The 25710-nt window shown below is 33.7% G+C and overlaps 1 protein-coding gene across 2 annotated transcripts in view; it reads right to left on the bottom strand.

Moving 5' to 3' along the window:
- Nucleotides 1–9734: 9734 nt before the first annotated feature.
- FANCB (FA complementation group B) overlaps nt 9735–25710 on the bottom strand; it is a 34034-nt gene continuing 18058 nt past the window's right edge. The window contains exons 5-9 of one of the 2 annotated variants that reach the window (XM_051984489.1): nt 21517–21645; nt 18567–18733; nt 16128–16567; nt 15789–16026; nt 9735–10197 (exon numbers count right to left, since the gene is read on the bottom strand). In XM_051984489.1, coding sequence (XP_051840449.1) covers nt 9771–10197; nt 15789–16026; nt 16128–16567; nt 18567–18733; nt 21517–21645 — 1401 coding nt within the window. In that variant the 3' untranslated portion in view covers nt 9735–9770. The other variant, XM_051984490.1, reaches the window with a different exon arrangement.

Here is a 25710-nt window from a genome sequence, read left to right as displayed (position 1 = left end):
GGAGGAAGGAGGAAAAGTGAAAAGGAATATAGGAAGAAAGTAAGAAGAAAGGGAAATGGGATAAAAGGAAGGAAGGGAGGGAGGAAGGGAGGAAGAAAGGAAAGAAGGAAAGAAGAAAGGAAGGAAGGAAAAAGGAAGGAAGGAAGGAAGGAAGGAAGGAAGGAAGGAAGGAAGGAAGGAAGGAAGGAAGAAAAGATAAAGGGTAACTAAGAAATTCCTTTTTTCTTAGTTCTAGAATATAACTTTCTACTGAATGTAATAAATAATGTTCATTTTCATTATTTAGATAGCCACATAGAATGTAATATATGATTTCATTTATATTGAATTACTCAAACATTTGTTGTTGTTATTGTTGCTATTGCATTAATATCGCATCATTGGTGAAAATAATATTAGAGTTTCCATATAATGTTGAAAGGGCCAAAACATGTCCTGCCAAATACTATATCTGTATGTTAGTCTTTGTACACTACTTCACAGACAATTGTACACAGTTAGGCATTTCCTATGGATCTCAATATGGTGACTGTGATAAGTGGCTGAAAGGGCTATTTACATAGTATTTTATTTGCATCTCTTCTTGATGATCTGCTCAAACTTGCTTCACATATCTCTGTGATCATAAAATTTGTTCTGAAGGGAGAAAAATGCTTATATTACCAGAAATTTCATTCTTTGTTACACTGTTCTGTGGGATATCCCACAAGAGTTTCATCTCTTAATGATCTAGAAAAAGTAACAACAAAATTCATATGAAACAATAAAAAGTCAAGAATCTCAAGGGAATTAATGAAAAAAAAAATCAAATGAAGGTGGCCTAGCTGTACCTGATCTAAAATTATATTATAAAGCAGCAGTCACCAAAACCATTTGGTATTGGCTAAGAAATAGATTAGTGGATCAGTGGAAAAGGTTAGGTTCACAAGACAGAATAGTCAACTATAGCTATCTAGTGTTTGACAAACCCAAAGATCCTAACTTTTGGGATAAGAATTCATTATTCGATAAAAACTGCTGGGATAATTGGAAATTAGTATGGCAGATATTAGGCATGGACCCACACTTAACACCATATACCAAGATAAGATCAAAATGGGTCCATGACGTAGGCATAAAGAACGAGATTATAAATAAATTGGAGGAACATAGGATAGTTTATCTCTCAGACTTGTGGAGAAGAAAGAAATTTGTGACCAAAGATGAACTAGAGACTATTACCGATCACAAAATAGAAAATTTTGATTATATCAAATTAAAAAGCCTTTGTACAAACAAAACTAATGCAAACAAGATTAGAAGGGAAGAAACAAACTGGGAAAACATCTTCACAGTTAAAGGTTCTGATAAAGGCCTCATTTCCAAAATATATAGAGAACTCAGATTTATATAGAGAATATATATATAGAGAGAGAATATATAGAGAATTCTCAAATTTATAAGAAATCAAGCCATTCTCCAATTGATAAATGGTCAAAGGATATGAACAGACAATTTTCAGATGATGAAATTGGAACTATTACCACTCATATGAAAGAGTGTTCCAAATCATTATTGATCAGAGAAATGCAAATTAAGACAACTCTGAGATACCACTACATACCTGTCAGATTGGCTAAGATGACAGGAAAAAATAATGATGAATGTTGGAGAGGATGTCAGAAAACTGGGACATTGATGCATTGTTGGTGGAGTTGTGAACGAATCCAACCATTCTGGAGAGCAATCAGGAATTATGCCCAAAAAGTTATCAAACTGTGTATATCCTTGGATCCAGCAGTGTTACTTCTGGGCTTATATCCCAAAGAAATACTAAAGAAGGGAAAGGGACCTGTATGTGCTAAAATGTTTGTGGTAGCCCTGTTTGTAGTGGCTAGAAACTGGAAACTCAATGGATGCCCATCAATTGGAGAATGGCTGGGTAAATTGTGGTATACGAATGTTATGGAACATTATTGTTCTGTAAGAAATGACCAGCCAGCAGGATGAATACAGAGAGGCCTGGAGAGACTTACATGAACTGATGCTAAGTGAAATGAGCAGAACCAGGAGATCACTTTACACTTCGACAATGATATTATATGAAGATGTATTCTGATGGAAGTGGATTTCTTTGACAAAGACTCAGTTTCAAATGATAAATGATGGACAGAAGCAGCTACACCCAAAGAAAGAACACTGGGAAATGAATGTGAACTATTTGCATTTTTGTTTTTCTTTCCGAGTTGTTTTTACGTTCTGAATCCAATTCTCCCTGTGCAACAAGAGAATTGCTCGGTTCTGCAAACATATATTGTATCTAGGATATACTGCAACATATCTAACATATATAGGACTGCTTGCCATCTGGGGAGGGAGTAGAGGGAGGGGAAAAATCGGAACAGAAGCGAGTGCAAGGGATAATGTTGTAAAAAAAAATTACCCTGGCATGGATTCTGTCAATATAAAGTTATTATAAAATAAAATAAAATATTAAAAAGAAGAACTAAAATCACAAAAAAAAAAGTTTCATCTTTTCTCCTTTCTTGAGATGATCAGATTTCCTTTCCAAGAAAGCAGTTTGTGAGATTTTCTGCTTTCATTTAATCTCTTCTGGATTGTGGTTCATTCAGCTGAATGACTATCTTTTCTAAAAAAGAATGCTTTAACATTGGAGATATCATATTCTAGAACTCTACTTGTGTTTCAGTAGTTCTTAATTTAGCATATTGGGAGGAGTGCTGGATTAGGAGTCAGAAGACCTGGGTTCAAATCTTTGTTGCTCCCCTTCATTCCTGAGTGACGTTGGAGAGATATTTTAAGTTCTCAGGGCCCCAGTTTTCACAACTAGAAATGAGAGTGCTAGGCAAGATGCCTGCTATCATCCTTTCTGAATGCATGAACTTATGAATGGTGCATGAAATATAATGTCTTTTGTGGTCAGGATGTTGTATAGAAAATTATACATTATTTTCTACTTAAGTTTGGTTACTCACTTGGACAGATTTTCAAAGGTCATCATGCTCCTTTTTGTCAAGTTCTCTGTTGGTCAATGAATCATCTGATAGCCCAATGATGAAAGAATCTGAAATTAATGATAGCTCCCTCTGCTCTCTAACCAACTTTTCAAACAAGTTTTAATTATGAGAAACAGACTGGACTACATGTGTCAGAAGCTCCCTCTCTGCAATAATAGTAGTAATACTAATAATAGCAATCGTAGTAGTGGTAGTAGTAGTAGATGCAGTAGTAGTAGTGGTAGTATTAATTGTGGTAGTAAAAGTCATAGGTAATAGTAGTAGTAGTAGTTGTAGTGTAGTAATGCTTGTGGTGCTAGTGATGGTGATAGTAATAATTGTGGTAGTAGTAATAGTAGTAGTAGTAATTATGGTAATAATAGAAGTGATAGTAATAATAATAATGGTAGAAGGAGTAATTGTAATCATAGAAGTAATAGTAGTAGTGGTAGTGATGGTGGTAGTAATTGTGGTAGCAAAAGTAATAGTAACAGTAGTGATAGTATGTAATGATCTGGTTAGTTTTCTGGAGGTCTCTGGAGCAGCCTTCCTTTCAGCAGTGTAATCACCATAAGCATAGCCAGAGATAAAGTCCAAAAATCTCCTTACCTGGGGCCCAGACCAGCTTTCTGGAGGTCCTCTGGAATATGTCTTGGTTTCTGTGGGGGAGGCAGGAAGACCACCACCACAGTCTCTGTCTTGAAGTCTCCCTGAGTTCGGAAGCTTGTATTCTAACTTCCAGTTCTAGGTCTGTCTGATCTCTTAAATACTCTATTACAATTAAATCATTCCAGTATACTGAGTATAAGCCAATCATTATATCACTAGGGAACCATTATTTGTTGTAAAGTTAAATCAATCATACTGAAATAGAGAACTATTAATCACCATGCTAAACTAGATAACCATTGTCTTATCAATTCCACTGAGTTAACACCTTGTTGTAAGAATCCTTGTTTCAAGTGCACTTCTCCAGAGTTCTGGCCCATTGCAGTACTATAATTATGGTAGTAGAAGTAGTAATAGGAGCAATGATAATAGTTGTAATTATGGTAGTATTTGTAGTGGTAATAATAGTAGTGATTGTGGTAGCAGAAGTAGTGGTTATGGTAATATTTATACTACTTAAGTTAGTGGTAGTAGTAATTGTGATGGTAATAGTAGTGGTGGTAGTGATGATGATAAGAAAAATAGACGTGTATTTCCATTTTAAACTTTATAAAATGCTTTGTATGTTATTCCATTTGAGCCTCACAACCTCATGAGATAGCAAACTACCTCAAGAATTATATTCCCCAATTTACAATTGAGAAAACATACCTGCTCCCAGTCACACACAAACATCTAGTAAGTATCAAAGGCAGGATTTGAATCTGAATCTTTCACATGTAGGGGCAGCTGGATGGAACAGTGCCAGGCCTGAAGTCAGAAAGGTCATAATGACCTAAATGCAAATCTGACCTCAGACACTAACCGTTTCCTCATCTGTAAAATAAGGGGGAGAAGGAAAGAACAAGCCACTCTAGTATCTTTGCCAAGAAAACCCCAAATGGGGCTACAAAGACTCAGATGTGACTAGAAAAATGACTGAGCAACAAAACAATTTCCTCATGTGACCTTGGGTTTCCTCTTCTATAAAGGAAATTGGGTGTTAATTCCATTGAATTTACCACACATTTAATGTCAATATTCTGTCTTCCCATCCCTACTTATCCCCAACAAGATGAGAAATAGATGATAAAGTAAAGAATACTAAATACCAATTACCAGAAAGAAAAAAAAAAAAACATCATTATAGTCTTTGCTTATATGGCCCCAACAACTGGACTGCTGAAACCTTTAACAATAGAACCGATATCCTCCTAGAGAGGATATATTCTCTAGAACTAATAAAATAGGAGGGCTAGGGCAAGAGGAGGAAATTCTATGATCTAAATAAATAATGGCAGTAGTAGCTCGGGGGCATCAGAAATGAGTAAGCTGAAGATCTAAAGTTGGAAATAGGTCAGATAAGTAGGGGGAGTGGACAGATGGAGATTATTTTAGTCTCATTTTTAAAATCTCATATATTTAAAAATTATGCTTTGCTGCTAAAAAAAATTAATTGTATCTAGCACAATATGCTTTAGAATAAAGTTCCTTTACAAGAAGATTGATTTCTATTCTCATCCACTGAAAAATCAACATTATTATATGGTCAAAGTCTTAGTTATTTGATATATCAAATTAGTAAGGGACTCAATTATTTGAGGTAATTATATTAGATAATCTTAAAGGCTTCTTCCATCTTTAATATTCAATAAGAATAAAATTCAACAAGAACTTACAAGCTGTTTTCTGTAGGAATATATATTTCATAGGATTATTCATCATTATAACTTTTGTGTAATTCTCTTAAGATTTTATTGTTGTTCAGTTGTTTCAATCACATCCAACCCTTCATAACCTTATTTGGGGTTTTCTTGGCAAAGATACTGGAGCAGTTTATTATTTTCTTGTCTAGCTCATTTTACTTTTGGACAAAGAACTAATAAATAGAATTTTGTATGATATGGTTTAACATATACATATGCATAAATATATATGGATATATACACATAAAGAGACGTGTATATGTATGTATGTGTATGTTAAATAGTGGTCTTCTCTAAGTGCAGGGGGAGAGAGGAAGGGAGAGTTTTGAATTTAAATTGTTTTAATTTTAAAATTTGAATGTATATTATAAATGGAGCTTCCTAAAATCATGGACTTGAGATAAAAGTTACTTTATAAGTCATCTCGTTCAATCCCCACATTTTACAGATGAGGAAAATCAGAGATTTTGCTTAAGGTCACATAACTAGTATGTGGAAGAACCAATATTTAAACTCAAAGTCCTATGATTTCAAATCAACATTTATTTCAGTTCACTTAAGTCTTTGATATAGGATGGAAGGAAGGCTATAGAAGCTAGGAAAATCAGAAGATGCTTAATGTAGAAAGTGGTGATTAAGGTGAAACTTGAAGAAAACTAGTAATTCTAAGAGGTGGAGGTGAGGATGTTAGATATTCCAGGCATGACAACTTGGGATTTCACCCTAAAGCTGAGTTGAACAGCTTCTGACAAATGCCAAACTAAATAACTTCATCTAGCTTGCCCCAAACTGTTCTTCATAATCATTCACTTTCAGATATTTTGGAATATTTTATCATCAACTCTACTCTTGAGTATTTATCCCAACTCCTAGGATTCCTTGTTATAGGAACTGAATCAAATACCATTCCAACAATGAAAACCACTTCAAGGCCAAAGGGCTACTCTCATCTCCCTCTTCTAAAGACTCAGTGTTGGCTTGTCCAAATAGCTTTGTCCTGAGAGAACTTGACCACCTAAAATAAATTTCTAAGAAAGGATTTTTTTTTTTTTTTTTTTTTTTGCTGAGGCAATTGGGGTTAAGTGACTTGCCCAGGGTCACACTGTTAGGAACTGTTAAGTGTCTGAGACCAGATTTGAACTCAGGTCCTCCTGACTTCAGGGCTCTCTCCACTGCACCATCTAGCTGCCCCGTAAAGGTTGATTAACTTAAACAGGCACTGCTAATAACTTAGATCTTCCTTTAAAAAGATCCTAAGGATGTTTTCACACTAATGAAAAAATATATTAATATGGTTTTCTTCTCTTTCAGGGGATGTTTTTTCTTCTTTCCTTTAAAATATAATGAAATACTTCCTAACTGTGTGACACTGGGCAAGTCACTTAACCCCAATTGCCAGAGCAAAAAAAAAAAAAAAAAAAAAGACAGAAAGAAAAAGGAATTATAACACGGGGTATTGTCACATCTTATGTCAAATTAATTTCACAACTCTTTCTTTATCAAAGCCTATTTAAGAATTTAATAGGTGTAAATTGCAAGCTGATAGCTAGGACTCCAGGTAATTAATATTGCCACATAAACACCTTATCAGTAGCACACAATGCACAGAGAATTGTGCTAAGTCTTGGGATAAGTACAAGATGCAAGTTTAAGTCCCTGTCCTCATCGAGTTTAATGAAGATGAAAGGTGCAAACTGTTTCATGTAATATATAACTCATTTAGAGATATATAACAAAGTGTTATGTGAAGCAGATAGCAACATTAGGAAAATCTTCATAGAGGTTTGGGGAAGAAGGGGTAGGGAGGCAGGATTTCTAGAGTAGAACTCACTGCTATTGTTTGTCCTTTGTTCTCAAAGAGGAACATGACATCAGAGAGGTGATGCCATAACATGCAAAAGAATTGGATTTAGGGACAAGTCAAATCATTTGCCTGAGCAAATTTTCAAACAGACATGTCTTTAGAAGCAAAAACTCAAAATGAGCATTATAATTGACAATTTTTTTAGTTCTTCAGCTTTTCACAACATACCCTGGACAAAAATTTACCCAGAAACAAGCCTTTACTATAAAAAGAAAATACCCTTAAAGGGTATTTAATTTAAAATTAAAAGTACTGGAAGTGTTAAAAAAAAAAAAAAGTTAGCAAGGTTTTTAAATGTACCAGTACCAAATTACTATATGTTGTTTTATATCATAATTGTTTTTAAGATATTTAATTTTAGTAAAACTGGTAGAAGTTATTTTGAATATTCTGTAATCTCAAAATTAATGTGATAAATCTTTTTACTGGGAGAAAAATTCTTACACTCTTCAATTTATGTTCATATCTTTTGGATGCATTTTGAATTTTTTGACTCAAATTCAATCATGCTATGTTCTTCAAAATCAAGTGGCATGGATGGGAAATTACCATTTATGCAAATAATATTCAAATACATGCCTCTTTGCCCTCCCTAGTTATCATCTTTGTTATATAAGTCAAATTTCAGCCTAAGTAGGCCAGATTCCCCTTGTTTCAAACCCCTAAAATCAGTTTAGTGACATATTTCAATGCCATTTGGGATCTGTTCTTCAGAGTGAAATGACACTTTCTTTCAATTCAAATGTTACTTTTAACTATTTATGCATTTGTGGTATAATGCTATTATGTTTCACCCTTCATAAAATTCAGGAACATTTTCCTATTCTTATTGCTAAAATATGTGTTAATACAGTAGTTGTTTGCCAAATGAATGAACCATTATTACATTCTCTCGAAAGGCTAATCTCATTCATTTACAAGCTGTTTGTGATGTATTCAGATTTGATTCAATATTTCTCCTCTCTGTAATTTCCTTATTCTTTTTCTAATTCTCTGGTTGATTTGTCCCCTCAAATTTAAACATTGAATACATGATACTTTAATTCACATAGTTCATATAGTTCATTTGAACTGCTGGTGAATGCGATTTATATTCTCATTGTTCTCTTTCAATATATATTCTAATATTACATTGTGCAGTTCCCATATTTTCCCTAATTTCTCTGAAATTTCTTTTTTGTTTAAGGAAATAATTGATTTATATAGTTTTTAATTCACTACAGATTCTTACAGAAACATGTCACAGTCATGTGACAGTCATAAAGCCTCTATTAAGAAACTAAAGAAGGCACTTATGAAAGAGCACGGGTCCCTATGCTCCTCAGTATTCTGCACTTTGTTTTGTACATGGAATGTACTCAAAAACTTTTTTTTTTTAACTGCTAAATCATGGATCATAAATAAATCCTTCTAGAGCATATGGGAAAAAATAGCATTCCAGAATTTCAATACAGATTTCAGAGTTCCTCTGGCCTCTTTTAACCATTAGTTAACAACTGTTTTTCTCAAAAATAATTATGGGACATTCCTGTAACTTGTTTTGTGTAATTTCCTCTTCCTTCTTTCCTTTCTATCTCTTATTCCTCCAGATGCCATTTTTTCCCCACAGAAGAATGAATCACAGGATGATAGATTTAGAGTTGGAAGAGATCTTATAAGTCACTTAATTCAGACTCATCCTACAGATGAGAAAACTGAAATCCAGTATGATTAAGTAAGACTAAGGTATGACTAAAATCAAAGAACTGTTAAACATGGGCAAAACTTGAATACGCATCTTTCTGATTTCAAATTTTGCACTCTGTTTATTAATTTACAACGCTACACTATTAAATTTTTGTTTCTTGCAATGTTTTCCTTCATTGCTTTTTTGAAATAGCTTTTCATTGAATGAGATCTTCAAAATGGAATTTTGAATTTCAAATGGAATTATACAAAATCTCAAGGAATTCAATATACTTTAAACTATTTTAGTTGTAATTCTATATTGTCCTACTGAGAGTTATCATAATTCTAGATGATTTAAAGATATTCTAAATCAGTAAGAGAATAAGATTTGTATGGGTAAATCATTTAAAATAATATACATCTGAAGAATGACATTAAACTTTTGAAAATATGAAAATATTTCAATGATGCATTCCAGTTGACATTAAATTAACTAGACTTTAGTTATAAAGCTCTTTTTTAGTCACTTTGCTAATCAGATTATATTCTATAAACACAGATATTACATTCCATGTAAACCTGATACTTTTTAAAAAAAGAGTTCCTTAATCTTTTCAGTTACTCCCTACAAAGAATTAGTTTTCAGGAAATCTGAAGCAAAGGTTAGATGTCATATGTATCAAAATTTAAAACAAACATTAACATCATGTCTGTCTACTATTTAGAAAGTGATTTTTGACAAGCTATTTTTATGTAATACTAAAAAATATAAGGGACCCCCCAAAATTAGGACTTTTTATTTTTCCAAAGGGATCACCCCCCTCATGATGTAAAACAAAAGTAAAACACAAATTATTGCTAAGTTAAACATTTTATGTCTACAACATTTTAATTATTCAATTTCTGAGCAGCTAAGTCTGATTCCAGCTGAACCTCTGCTACTTTCAAAGTAATTTCTCTGTAAATAGCACTGCTCAGTGTTAGATTCATGCCCCACGTGATTTGTTCCTTTTCTTGTTGAAGCTGTTCTCTGATCCACTGTATTGTTTCCTCTGTGCCTGTGGAAAGAGCCTTTGGCATGCTGTTGCTATTAGTGTTTTTCTTGACTATTTCACACCTTTGTGCCAAGTTGCTTTCAATTTCAGATATGGCTGAAGAAAAAGAATTCTTAAGGGTAATGATCTCCTTCTCTAAAAATAGTGCCAACTGATTAGTAAGGAATTCCTTGCTTCCTAATTTTAGTTGCTTTATCACACAGTTCAAAGGGAGAACTTGGGTGAGATTATGAAGGCACTGGAACAAAGTTGTTTGATTCCTGGAATGAAGAAAAAATATTTTATAAAAACCATAAAGCTGAGTTTCTTGTACAACATCTTTAACACATTACAAATTCTCAATTAGTATTTTATAATCGATAATGAATAGAATTAACATCATTTACTTGAGGTAGGCTGCTAATATGACAAATAAGACCCACAGGGATAAAATCCAATTGAATTTTGCTTTGGATTATCTAACAAATGACTTCCTAAACTTTGAATCATGTAAAGTTAACTAATTTACCTTTCCAGTTATATGTAAATGCTTTCTCATATAAGCTATAAATTCATAAAATCTGGAAGAAATTAATTCATTTCTTTGGAAAGTATTTTCTTTATAGATCTGCTCCTCTCCCATTTTATTCTGTATCATATTTGTTGGTATAAATGTCATTTTAAAATACTTAAATAAGCATCTTACTTTTTAAAAAGCTCATTAATCTCTAAAAATTGGAAATGTTTTCCTCTTTCAGTTTCACTAATTTCATCTCAATTTCCTTTCCCCATCTGACTATGTGTTAGCATTAATGTGCATTTAAAAAACAAAAGCACATTAAGAACTTAGAATATAGAGTTCATTCTTCCTTCTTTTTAAAGTGCAACAGTACCTACTCGAAATTTCAACAGATATTAGTTGTAATAACTTTGGTGTTTATTATGTATCTTGGTTGAATATTCAATTTTCTATTCTAGAAATGGTTAAAAAGAATTTAAAGTTGAAAAATAACTGACAAATTCTGCTAAGTATTTCACTAAAAATGTAGTGAATGTGCTTGTACATATTAAGTAAATTAAAAAATAATTAGGAACAACAAGGAATAAACATAATCTTCAGTCCTGATAAATTTATCAGGATATTTCATCATGACACAATGCTGTCTATTCAATACTAAACAGATACTCTGTTTAATAAAACATGTTTTTAGAAACTCATGTTAATAGCAGGTAATCATAAGCAAATATACAAATACAAGAATGTATGTTTAGATATTCAAGTAGACAAGGGTCAGACATTCTGGTTCATTTTTTCCCCTATGTAATCATTATTCTGGTTTTTTTGTGAGTATCAAGAATATATAAAAATTGACATAAACACAAATTTAAAACCAATCTTTCAATTGACTGGGATAAAAGGTTATCATCTTTTTATTTAAAAATGAAAAATACCATTTCCCCCAACAGTGGATGAATAGGAAGAAGACAAGTTTAATTTCTTTTTACTTGTTTTCTTTAAAGTTTTGTTTTCAAATAATGCCTTTTTTCCTACAAAATATTTATGTTCAAATATATTTCTATCTTCCATTCCTTATCTAGTCATTTTTTTCTAGAAACAAAAGGTTTAAAAAAAGAAAAAATAATTTAAAAAGCCAACCAATACATAACCAGTATACATACAATATCAATCTATATAGTATTACAAATATTTACAGTACCTAACTTAGAGCCAAATTTAATTTCAAGCATTCTATTACAAAGGAAGAGTATTTCCTCATCAACAGCAACCTTCTTAAAATTAAAGAACCTTCTTCCATCAACAATCACAGACACAGCAACTTCTAGTGGGATAAATGGTGGGTAAGAAGCACTCTTATCCTGTCTCTGATCCTTTCCTTAAGCAAAATAATTGTAGCCAAGCAATGTTAATGTTTTATGTAATCTCCTTTCTGGGTTGGTTCCTCTTCAACCTCTCTTATTATTCCTAAGTCTCCTTTGCTGGATCTTCCTCCAGGTCACTTTCACTAACAATTGTTACTCTCCATATCTCCACTAAGCACTAAAAGCCTAACAGAGATCTGGAATAGGATGTCTCACAGAAACTCAGACAACATATAAAAACCTAAACCCATTATCTTTCCCCACAGGCTCTCCTTTTTTCCCTAATTTCTCTATTAATGTCAAGTACATCACCAATAGTGTCCTAGTCATCCAAACTTAAAACCTCATGTCATCTTTGAGTCTTCCTCATTGGTATCTAATTAATGTTTATCAACTGATTATAAAAAATATAAACCTAATATATTGTTAACTTTTGTGTCTACCTTCAGAACATCTTTCATATACATTATATGGGCTCCTTCTCACTTCATGCCTGGACTACTGCAGTAGACTGCTGGCTACTGTCCCTTTCTCAAGTCTCTTTCCACTATAATCCATTCCTTATTCATCAGCTAAAGTTATCTTCCTAAGGCACAGAAATGACTATGTCATCTTCTCTATTCAATAAATTCCAGTAGCTCCCTGTTAGCTATAAAATCAAATAGGAAATCCAGTTAGGATTTTAAAGCTCTTCATAACCTAACCCTCTCCTATCTTTCTAGTCTCTGTATTTTACTCTCCTCCCAATCATAGTGATTTAGAACATTTTTCCATATGACTATAGATAGCTTTGGTTTCTTCCGAAGACTATCAATTCATATCCTTTGACTATATATCAATTGGGGAATGACTTGTATTTTTATAAATTTGACTCACTTCTCTATATATTTGAAAAATGAGGCCTTTATGAGAGATAATTGTTGCAAGATTTTTCCCCTAGTTTTCTGATTTTCTTATAATTGCGGTTGCACTGGTTTTGTTTGTGCAAAAACTTTTAAATTTATATAATCAGAGAAGATTCTGGGAAGAGGCAGGTTAGATCAGTAAATTTCAAGCTCCTTGGAAGAGGCAAGATAGGTCAGTAAATTTCAAGCTCTCCAGATTTTCCCCCAAAACAGAACAAATTTGTGCCTCAGGGTAAACATAAACTGGTAAAAAACTAAAAAGACTTGGGGGCAGAACAGAGATGCTCCAGATACAACCCCAAAATATCTCCTTCCCCCCAAAAAAGACCCCTAGGCTGAAGATTAACTAGTGTGAAGTACAAAATCCTCTAGGTTGGTTTCATAGAAACACCAAGTGGAAAACCCTGGGGCTAGCTGGATTTGGCTGGAGCCTCAACAGAACCACAGAGATTTGTACCTCCCTGACAGCTGAAGAGTCCAGGTCTGAGTCCAGGGAACATTGAAGGAACCTCTAATGATTAGAAATGCCAGTCCAGCTGTGCTTCAGAGATGCAGCCCTGGGTGAGGAGGCAGTACAGTCAGGAAGTGCAGAAGCAGTTGGGAAGGGATAGCTGGGGGCACCTGCAGGAAGGGGGAGTTCTTGGTTTGGGGTTCCAGGTCAGAAGGGAGAGCAGAAGTGAAGCCAGAGGCACCATCCTCCCACTTCCCAAATAGAGATGATTATACTAATACTTCTTAATAGAAAAAAAAAAAAAAAAAACTGACAAAGAAGAAAAAACCCAACCACAGAAATTTACTATAGGAACAGGGAAGATCAGGGTTCATCTTCTGAAGTCACTGAAATAAAAGAAGCTTTTGCTCCCTGCCCAGAGAGAAAATATAGAACTCAAAAAAGAATTTAAAAATCAAATGAGAGACATTGAGGAAAAACTTAAAAAAAAAAAAATCCAAGAAAAACAAAAAGATTGTGGGGAAAAAAGTTAACCAACTAGAAAGATTGGGGCAGAATTAAGGTAAAAATAGTAATTATGTTATATAAATGAGGTGCAGAAAAAGAACAGCTACAGAGGCATTAGAGGTGGGAGGGCTTGCAATTCTGAAAACCTACTCACTTTGGGAATGGGTTAAATAGGCAACACTACAGATATACCAGGAAGGATATAGTATCTTTCAAAATCTATTAAGAAATAAGGGGGAAAGGATAGGTGAAGGAGAAACCAAAGAATGGGGGAAGAAGACAAGGGAATAACTCATGAGTTGGAGGAAGTTTGAGTAATACCAAGGCAAGTTAAGGAGTAGAATTAAAGCAAAGAGTTAGCAGGGATAAAAAAGAAGTGTGTGTGAGAGTATGTATGTGTGTGTATGTATATATCATATATGTATATATAACTATATCATTGCTCAAATATAGCCTGTTTGGGGGAGATGAGGAATATGAAAGGGGAAAAAAAGAATAAAGTAAAAAAAGGTGCACAACACAGAACAAAAGAAGTAAAGAAGGAAAGAAAAGATGGAAACTCATGAATAGAATTTCTTCCACTATTATATATCACTTCTTGAACCAGTAATTTGTTTTTTTATTTGTTTTTGTTTTTTGCTGGGGCAATTGCGGTTAAGTGACTTGTCCAGCTAAGGCACTAGGAAGTGTTAAATGTCTGAGGCCAGATTTGAACTTGGGTCTTCATGACTTCAGGGCTGGTGCTCTATACACTGACCCACTTAGATTTCTCAAACCCAGTAATCTGTTGGTACATATTTTGAATCTTCTCTGATGTTCTGCTGGGCACATGACAATGTTCTGTTTTATTTTGTATTCCTTTTCTGTTTCTTGTTTTTTTCAAAAGAAGAAAAAAATTTTAAATATATAATTGAAATTATCTATTTTATATTTTGTAATAATCTCTATATTTTCTTTGGTCCTAAATTCTTTCCTTACCCATAGATCCGACAAAAAACTGTTCTATACTCTTCTAATTTGTTTATGGTTTTATTCTTTATATGTAAATTATGTATCCATTTTGATCTATCTTGGTACCTGGAGAGATTTGCATGAACTGATGTAAAGCAAATAAGCAGAACCAGGAGAACATAGTAATAGCAACTGTTTGATGAAGAATTGTGAATGATCTAACAAAAAGTGAATGAACTAAATAAAACAATCTAAAACAATCCCAAAGGACTAATGATAAAGTATATTATCCACATCCAGAGAAAGAACTGATATTATTGGAAGACGTATGTTATTTTTCATTTTTTTTTCACTCTTTCTTTTATTCAAATCTTTTACAAAATGACTAATATGGAAGTGTTTTACATGACTGCACATGAATAACCTATATCTGACGGCTTACTACCTAAGAGAAGGAGGGAGGGAAGCATAGAATTTGGAATGAAAAACCTAAAAATTGTTTTAATATGAACCGGGGAAAACTTATATACACATATGCATACACACACAAGCATACATACCTATGTGTGTGTGTGTGTATTTACACACATGTAAATACATACAAAAATACACACACACACACACACACACACACACACACACACACATTTTACTTCCCTCCATGATCTAGTGATCTAGTGACACTAGCCAACTAAGCCTTTTTATTCGCTTTCCCCCATACCTGGAGAGTTCTCTTCTGACCTTCACAGGCCTAGCTTCCTTCAAAGCTCTCAGTTCAAATCCCACTTCTGCTAAGAGGCTGTCCCTTCTTGCCACTCCCCCTAAAATTAAAGTCTTCCCCCAAAGATTATCTTTCATTTACACTGAATGTGTCTTTTATATACATAAATGTTTACCTGAAGTGTCCCCAACAAGAATGTAAGTCCTGGGGGCAAGGAACTGTGTTTTTGTTTTTGTTTTAAATATACTTAGGCTTTAAATATTTAAATAAATACTTGGTAACATAGTTAAGTGCTTAATAAATGCCTGTTCACTGACTAACAGTAATCACAAAGTTCGAATATATGTAAAGTCTTTTGTAAACCTTAAAATACTACATAACTATTAGTTATTGTTATTTATATTTTATAAATAACACTCAAGGCACTATGTAAATGTCAGCTTTATATTAATTTACCTGCAATATATGGTTAAAATTCCTTCAAAGGGTGTTTTTTGTTTCCAGTTGAAGAGTGTCCCATGCAAAGCCCCTAGAATTGTACAAAGGAAGTAATCTGGAAATTCTTTGATTGTTTCACATCCCATGTGTTCAAAAAGCCAGGTTTTTACTGAAGTCAATGTATAATCAGGTGATGTTATTTGGAAACAAAATTTATGAAATACTGCAAGAAGTGCAAAGAGATCTTCAATAGGTTCTATAAGAAAAAAAAAGACATCAACTAATAATCTAAATTATTAAGCTTTTAAAATGTTCAGTCACCTAGAAAGATGAAACATGTCCTAATAAAAAAATTACCTTTAAAAGATTTGCTTTTCTCTGGTAAGGTTACCGAATGTTTTCCACTGGAAATGTCTTCCACACTTAAAGAAAGTCTCCCACAAGGCACAGTACAGCTCTCTCCAAACTGGCCATGAGTTTTTTCCCATCTGGCATGTAGCAACACAATACAACAAAAATTATGGAATGCCAAAAGTGGTGAAAGTGCTGTAACAGCTGTAAATACCTGCATGCACTCAGACTCTGATGACTGTTTATGAAAATTGTTTTTTCTTTCCTCATTATGAAGGATCAATTTAATTCTTTTTGCTTCTGATTCAGTTTCATATGGAGATGACAATGTGGTAGGAAAAGACACCTTATTCAACTTGATCATACTGTTTTTACACTGAATAAGTGGAGGGTTGGAAGTATAGGCTTGATCCACTAACAATGATAAAGTCACATCTTTTAGGAATCTGTAAAAATCATAAAGATTTGTTGTAATCCAAGCTCATTTAAAAAAAAAAAAGCAAACAAAAATAATGGAGAATTAGACAAAGATGTATTCTAAGGTTCTGGGTTAGTAGATTTTTTTTCCTTTTCTCTTACTGAGAAGTATTTCAAATTTGAAACCTGTATCACTATAACATTCATGTATTTAACCTGTTACTATTACTCCTCTTGAAAAAGACAACTAGAAATATCTTAAAATATTTTGTTCTTCCAAGGACTAAATGATAGTATGTTCCTAAACTACTCCTCAATTTTACTGTAAAGAAAAGTATGTTAACAAGTAAATAAAATAGAAACACTAATCAAAACACTAATCATGCCTAATCCTATTTTCCCTATTTTTTTTGAAAGCTCACTCAGTTTCACAATTTCAGTCATCCTTCAATTTTTACCATTCTTAGTCCCATCCTTCTTATATACAATTATCCACCAAATCTTATCAATTTAATCTCAACAAGTCCTTTCCCTTTTCTCTACTTATATAATTACCACCCTACTTTGGGCTCTTGCTTGGACTACTAAAATTGTTTCATTAGTCTCCTTGACTGAAGTCTCAACTCTTCCTATTCCATATCCATACTTTCACACAGTTGTCAAAATAAAGCTTCTTTTAAAACATAGATCTGATTGTGTCACCTCTAAATAAACTTTGGTGACAGTTTATTACCCTAATACAAATTCTTATTTGGTATTTATAGTTCTTCATAAGTTAGTTCCAATTTACTTTTTGACTTTAATATACATTAGTCTTCTCCATGTATTCTGTGACATAAATTGGCTGACTTGTTTTTTTCTCCCCTTGAGTACTACATTTATTCTTATCATAGAATGTATAGCTAAATTAACATAACATAATAAATATTTTAAAAAGAGAGATAACAAAACAGATCAACAGGTTTTTAGCGTTTTGCACTCCTGGATACTCTCCCATTTCCCAAGAGTATAGAAGTTGCTTCAAACCTAGAGGTTGTAAGAAAGGCACATTTTTGGGTTCTCTTTTGAGTATACAAAGGAATGTTATCGACTCAGTTTTCAAGGACTATTTGGCTCAAGATAAAAGATGCAGAACTTCTGTTATTCAGGATTTCATCTCAGACTAGGGATACTAGCAAAACTTGATTAATAACACTCAAAATATTTTATATAATGGGGGCAGCTAGATAATGCAATAGCTATAGTGGATAGATGGCCCTAAAATCAGGAGAACCTGAGTTCAAATTTGGCTTCAGACACTTAATACTTCCTAACTGTGTGATCCTGGGCAAATCACTTAACCCCCAATAATTATTATTTTTTTTTAAATTCTGGTATATACTCCAACTCTTTTTCCTGGGTTAAAAAAGGATGTATTTTCAGTTTTAAAAGTCTATTGCTAGGCTATTCATAGTAACAGGATAAGAATGAAAGCAGATAAATGTAATGGACATAGACTAAACTATAATTAACAAAAATTTATAGTTTAGGCAATCACAGAAATAGGGGCTGGAAGGTCTTGAAAAATCATAGAATTCAATCTCCTAAATTTATGGGAAACAAATATCAAGTGACAAGAGTCAATAAAGGCTCCTGATTTCTACTTCAGTGGGGAAAGTGTTCCCTCCATTACTGAAAAACACTAGTTTTTCAGGAGCTCTAGCTCTGTCCAATTTAACAGAAGCACAGAAAGAAGAGAAAAGTTTCTTTTTCATGGCTACAGATACAATATTATTTTGATAATTCCCTTGCATTTCTGCTCTATCATTAATATCTTAAAAGACTACTGACATCCCTGAATGTCCTAAACAAATAACATTTGACTATCTTTGTAGTACCATTATTACCCCACTTTTCTAGGCAAGGGGTAAGTTGACTCAGCAATTTCCAAACGTGATTAATCTAAAAACTTTACAATAAAATAATTTATTCCTAGAACATTAAACAATATAGCATGATGATATCATATCAAAGTTTATATTAACTTACAATATAAAAGAATTCTTGATTTCTACTCCAACAACCAAGTGGTCATCCAGCACACGATACCACATTTTCTCTATTATATATTTTGAATCATGAGATGTGTCTGATAGCTTTTCATCCAACGAATGGGGAAAGTGTTTTTTATCACCACAGAGAGAAACAAGAATGTCCTTGGGGGGGGAAAACATCTCTTTAGTTTCATTCAATATAAAGCAACTAGTTTGTTCAGGCCTTAGAATTTATGAGAATTTATTTTTTGTCTAATATTTTATTTCCTTAAAAATTTTCACATAAGCCAAATATATATCTCTTTTAGAGTAAGAAAAATGAGTGAATAGGGGAAAAGGAGAAAGGGTATGAAATTTTGATGACCTTTTTTTAAATCTATCAAGAAATCTAATGTAAATACAAAAAGGACAGATTTCTTCACATAAGTAATAACAAATGGAACCCCAAATTCCAAGTTTGATGAGATACAGATTTTAATTTTTTAAATTTTAACTATCACTTTATTTTATGAAACTATTTTTCCATGTAACGAACCTTTCTACTTGCCTAGGCCTCTGATCAATGTCAATTGATCAATTGATCAATGTCAATTAAAACAATTTCTTAGAGGTAAAACTAATCAGGCCTATGAGACAAAGCTATCTAAAATAAAATAGATCCAATCCTCAAATTAACACAAAAGTATTTAAGACTTCTTAAACAAGCCAATAAGGCACTATATCAGAAATCTTTAGATTCCATGTCCTTTACCAAAACTACCCTGAGATGAATAACATATGTGTAAAGTGGGAAAAAAGCTGCCAAGGCCCTCAGGTAATGTAAATAAAAAGAAAAACAAAATGATCCCTACCAAAGATGTACCTTAAAGGTTCCTGTGGGTTTCCTGGCTACTTTCTTAGTTTCCTTTCATTCTCCCAAGCCTTGCAGGGGGTTGCTTGAACCTACAAATTTAGGGCCAAAGTGAGTTTTACATATTGATGTTATATTTTATGGTGCCTTAGAAGTCTCTGAGAGTTGTCTGCTCTCATGTCTATAAGAAATTAGTTTAAAAATGTTACATTACATAACAATGTTAGTGAAAAATTTCTTGAAAGATTATTTTTACATTTGTCTTTATATCCCCAGACTTCAGCACAGATCCTTTAAAGAGGATAAATTAATAATGTTTAATTAATAATAATGTTTGTTGGACTGGAATTAAGAGACAATTCTTAGATAGAAAATCTATCTTTTCAAGAAATGGTCAGTCGGGTTTGATTTAACAGTCAATTCATGCTACACAACTCACTTTCTGCTGAATTTGTAAGATCAACCAACCTGCAAGGGCTGGGATCTAAGGAATGCGCCAGAATAATTCAGAACTATAGTTTGGCCTACTCAAAAAAAAAAAAAATTATGAAAAATTACTCAAATGATCCAGACATAGAAAGCTAAACAAAATGCTTTAGGGAAGACTTACTTAATATACCTATTTATATTACTGAAAATTCTCTTTAGAATCATGATGTGACCCAGAGCATATTTAATATAAGGTTATGAAGATTACAGCAATTGAACATTTAATCCTAAAAGCTACCAGATGATAAATTCATGCATTCTATCATTTTTTAAGTTCCTAAATTTTCTGGGCAGAAAGTATTTTACCAGGTTGCAGATTTTTTTTTCTTTTTAAGATTTCTGATTTTAATTACATAGGTTATAACTGTAGAAAGCAAAAACAGACTATAATATTTAGGGGGGAAAGACAACAACTTAATTAATTTGGATGTACATAGCAAACAACTTCATTTTTCTGGAATTGTGATTAAAATCCAGAAAAGCAAAACAAAAGATAATTCAAAAGTAATCAAAATGGCCCCTACACTAAAGGTGCCCCAAGTAAGGGACCCTCACTCCAGAGAAAATTTTACCCTTTCTTTATCTACAATCCTAATGTACTTGGCGCTTAAAAAAAAAAAAAAAAAAAAAAAAAAAGTTATTCCTGTGTTTTGTTTTTAAATCTCCAACTGTTCCCAATATATTATTTTGTCATATCCCTCCCTGATTACTATCCTTTAAAATAAAGAATAAGAGTAAAAAAATAAGAGTACAAAGTTGAGCAAACAAACAGGCTTAAATCTGATGTTTACATGCATCTTGGTTTATGCAAGAGATTTAGAAACAACAGAAATTAGAAAATGGGAAGGGAATGTTAATAAGCAAACATACTAATAGCATCATGACACTAATAGTAAAAAATGAATCAGCAAAAAATAAAAAAAAATAAGAAAAAATAGTCTTGACAATCATGGGCCAGTTATCATAAAGGCAAATTAACTTTAAGCCCTGAAAATATCATTATATTATCACAGCAAAATAACTGATGTTCAAAATGGTATCCTTGAGTAATCAAGCATAAATCTTGTTCAATTCACAATTTTAACAAGACAAGTATACACAGAATATATATTTTTTTAAATTTACTTTTTTGCTAAGGCAATCAGAGTTAAGTGATTTGCCCAGGGTCACACAGCTAAGAAGTACTAAGTGTCTGAGACCAGATTTGAACTCAGGTCCTCCTGACTTCAGGGCTGGTACTCTATCCACTGCACCACCTAGCTGGCCCTTAAAAAAATTTTTTTAGAATATATTTTAAAAAGCTTTTTATGGACAACAGATAAAAGGGTTTTTTAGGACTTAATTGAATGAAACCTCAGTTCTTCAGTAAATTTGATTATTTCTAATAAAGCTTTCTTGAAATTCTGCAATCAAAATGCATTAATACTTATAAGTTACTAGTAAAAAATCAACAATTGTCCTCTTAGTGAATTGCACTTCTCAATCTGTAATGTGTAATTATCTAACATATACTCCAAATAGTACTTCACTGAAACACTACAGTTTTTTCATACATCTTAATTTTCCACTTTATAAAATGTCATAATGGTGATATGATTAATCTTACCTCTTCTTCACATGGTGGAATATATTCTTTACTTTGAACAAGGCCTACTAAAGCTTTGCAAGATTTTGAAAGCACTCTTTCCTTAAGTAGGAGATGCTTCTGCAATTCTTGAATCGAGGCCAAACCAACCTGTAAAGTTGAAAAAAAGTTATCCATAGTTAATAGTTTTTAAAATTTTTATTTATTTGAAACTTAAACAAAATAAGAAAAAACAAAACAGAAGACAGAAAAGGAAAAAATGTTATCATGCATCCAGCAGAACATTAGGAGGGATTCAAAATATGTAACAAATTTCTATTTCAAGAAAGCACATATAATATTACAAGGCATTATATTCACGACTGTCCTTCTTTTCTTTGCTTCCTTTTGGGTTACTCTTCTATTTTCTGTTGCATACTTTTTGCTTTATTCTGCACAATTATAATCTGAATAGAAGATAAAAGTATTTGGTCAAAACTAAAAGTTCAAAAGTTTTATTATATCATTTTTCAAACATTTCCATATTTAAAGAAAACCTCTATTTTCCCAATCACTGAAGTCATCTTTGAAGAGTCTTTTTGTTTTGCCAGTCAAAAATTTGTCAGTCGAAAAGTATTTATTAAGCAACTAAATATAATAGATACTGTGCTAAGTGCTGGAGATTAAAAAAAGAAGCAAAATGATAGTTTCTGCTATCAAACAGTTAAAAATCTAATGGAAAGATACAAAATAAAAAGTTACACTGAGGATAAACTGAAAATAATCAACAGATTCATTTGTTTATTTGTTGTTGTTTCTTTTTAACAGAGGGAAAGCACGAAAATTTAGAGGGAACTGAAAAAGTTTCTTGTTGAAATGGGCTTTTAGCTAAGACTTGAAGGAAACCAGGAAGCCAAGAGGAAGAGATAAGGAAAGAAAGCACCCCAGGCATGATGTGGGATAGCCAATGAAACAGAGAGCATGAAGTCGAGGGAGTGTGAGAGGGGGTAAGGAGTAAGATTGGAAAGGAAGGGGATTGGAGAGGCACATTTTGAAGAGTTTTTAACTCAACAGAGGATTTTACATTTGATCCTGGAGGTGACAGGGAATCAGTGAAGTTAACTGAATAGGGGAGTGACATTGACAGAACCTGTGATTTATGAAAATCATGTTGATAAGCAAGCTGAATGGAGGATGGTCTGGAGTGGGGATGACACTTCTAGCAGAAAGATTAACTTGTGAGTAATTGCAATGGTCCAGTTATGAGGTAATAAGGCCTGTACCACACTAGTGACAGTATCAGAGAAGAAAAGGGGCACAGCTGAGAAATGTTAGTAAGGTAGAAAGGCAACTAATTGGATTTAACACCTAATTGGATAAATGGGGAGAGAGGGAGGTGTTAAGGATGATTCTGTAATAACAAGGAAGATTGGACGAAGGGAAGATTTAGAAGAAAATATAAGTTCAATTTCAGACATGGTGAGTTTAAGATATCTACAGGACATATGGTACAGAAAAGTACAACAGAGAGCTAGAGATGCATTTCTGGAGATCATCAGAAAGATTAGGGCTGAGTAGGCAGATGTGAGGTTCATAAGCAACTTAGAAATAGTAACTGAGCCCATGAGAACTGATAAAATCACCAAGTAAAATAGCACGGGTGGGGGGGGGGGGAGGGCCTAAGATAGAACCTGCAGGACTTGCATGATTGGGGGGTAGGGTGGCTTGAATGAGGATCAAGCAAAGAAGGCTGAGAAGAAACATGTCTTCTAGGTAGGAGGAAAAGCAGGAGACAGAAGTGTCACAAAAATTTAGAAAGATAGGTAGGAGGAGAAGCAGGAGACAGAAGTGTCACAAAAACTTAGAAAGGAGAGAGTTAAGGAAAAGAAGGTAAGAGTCAAAGGCCAAAGGGAGGTCAAAAAGGATGTGGATTAAAAAAAAGTCACTGGATTTAGCATCTAAGAGGTCACTGCTAATTCTGGAGAGAGCAGTTTTAGTGGAATGACAGGTCAAAAGCCATACTGGAAAGGGTGAAGAAGATAGCAAAAGGAAAGGAAGTAAAAACACGTATTGTAGAAGACTTTCTTTAAAGAAGTTTAGCCACAGAGCAAAAAATATCTAGGACAACAAGAGGGATGGAAGAATCAAGGGAGGTTGTTTTCAGAATAAGGGACATACGGTAATATTTGTAGGCAGTCGGAAATGAGCCAGTAGACAGGGAGAGACTAAAAATAAGTGCAAATAACAGAAAGGCCAAAGTGTTGGAAAAGATGGGACAGAATAGCTTAAACAGATAGAGAGGTTAACTTTGGTAAAGATGGGTGAAGGAAAAGAGAGTGGCATAAAGTATCTGGAATCCACAAAAGGAAGAAAGAACACTTAGTAAATGACCTTCCTTCTTTTTCAATTAAGGGCAAGATTCTTAGTTGAGAAAGTAGAGAGAAGATAAGAGTTCTGGGAGGTTCAAGGAATTGAAAGATTTGGAAAAGTTGCTATGGAGAATGGAATAGTAAATTAATTAGGATTGTGTAAAAGCATTGCTTCATGGCAGGGAGGCCCCAGATGAGTTCATGTAGCACAAATTTTAAATGGCCAATTAGCAGTTTCATGATTTTCTCCACCTTCATTCAGCAGCAGGTGAATAGGAGTGAAAGCAGCAGATGGTGTGTGTAAGCCTAAGCTGAGTTTTAACAAGATAAGATGAGTGATATGATAAAGGGCCTAGAGTGGTGTTTCTCAAACTTTTGTTCTCAATATCTTTATTCTATTAAAAATGATTGAGGATCTGTCCAAAGAGTTTTTGTTTATGTAGGTTATAGTTATAGATATTGATCACATTAAAAATAAAAACTAATTATGAATTTGTAGACTCTCTGAAAGGATTTCAGAGATTCCCAGGCTGCTCTGGATCATACTTTGAGAACCACTGGCCTAGAGATTCAAGAAAACAGTGTAGAATTTTAACAGGGATGGGGAAATGAGGACAGTGTGTTTAGTTGATGGCCTAAAGGGCTAGAGGAGTCAATATGGATAGTTGCCAGTATACAAGGCAGAGGAAGAGGTAGAATGACTCTAGATTGTGAATAAGGAAATTTAAGAGATCATGAATATGAAAATGGTGCATTTGTGGGCCAAGGCAAGATCCAGACTATGACCATCTCTGGGTGTGACTGAGGCATGGAGGAAGAGTTGGTCATGTGAAATTAAGATGAGGAACTGTGAAGTTAAGATGTTTGAGAAAGTTATCAGTATACATATTGAAGTTCCCTTTGTGAAAACAGAAGTTGGTGGAAAGGCTGTGAGAACTCACTGAGGAAAAAAAGGGAATCAGCAGATAGTTGCTATCAGAATTTGGATGTGATGGCCCATATAAACTGAGTGGAAAAAAAAAAAGTGAAAAAGAGCAGAGGTTACTGGATGAGGGTGTCAAGGGAGAACCCGGAAAGGAGAAGAAAGAATATTCCAGCTCCCCTACCTCAACCAGTATTGGGGTATTGAATTAAAAGTGCAGGTAGTAATTAAAGGGCAGCCAGAGATGCTGCATCATCAGGAGAAAGTCAGATCTTAGTGAGAACCAGAAAATAAAAAGAAGTGGGAAAGGAACAGATTTAAGATGAAAACAAGTTTGTTACCCATGGAGTAGGCATTCCAGAGAACAGAGAGGGATATTGAGAAGCATGGGGATAGGGAAGGGAATGGAAATTAGGGATTAAACAGTGACAAGAAAAGGTGTTTCAGAATCTCTGAGATTTCAAGGTATAGCCAAGGGACATTTGTAAGGGAAAATTTTTTCTTTTTTTTTCCTGAGGCAACTGGGGTTAACTGACTTGCCCAGGGTCACACAGCTAGGAAGTGTTAAGTGTCTGAGAACAGATTTAAACTCAGATCCCCCTGATTTCAGGGCTGGTGCTCTATCCATTGCACCACCCAGCTGCCCCTGGAAAGATTTCTAATTCCACAGTCTTTGGCCTCAGGGTAGAGCGCTCTTATGGCCTTAGGCAGTTCAATCAAAGGAACCAGAACTTGAAGGTGAAAGAATGGTATTACTCTCCCTCCCTCAAGCAGGAAAGCAAGACTTTAGGGTGACAACTTCAAGGAATGGTATTCCTCCTCTTCTGAAAGGGAGGAGTCTGGTGCTTAATAGAAGCATGTTTCTTCTCTTCCAGCAAAAGGCTGGTCACAAAGAAGGCATGATGCAATGGCACCCTCACAACAGTGGCAGGAGAAAGTACAATA

This window comes from Antechinus flavipes, chromosome 3 (assembly GCF_016432865.1).
Source record: "Antechinus flavipes isolate AdamAnt ecotype Samford, QLD, Australia chromosome 3, AdamAnt_v2, whole genome shotgun sequence".
Classification (NCBI taxonomy): Eukaryota; Metazoa; Chordata; class Mammalia; order Dasyuromorphia; family Dasyuridae; genus Antechinus; species Antechinus flavipes.
Note: the sequence above shows the minus strand (reverse complement) of the source record. Positions and strands in the feature narration are given on the sequence as shown.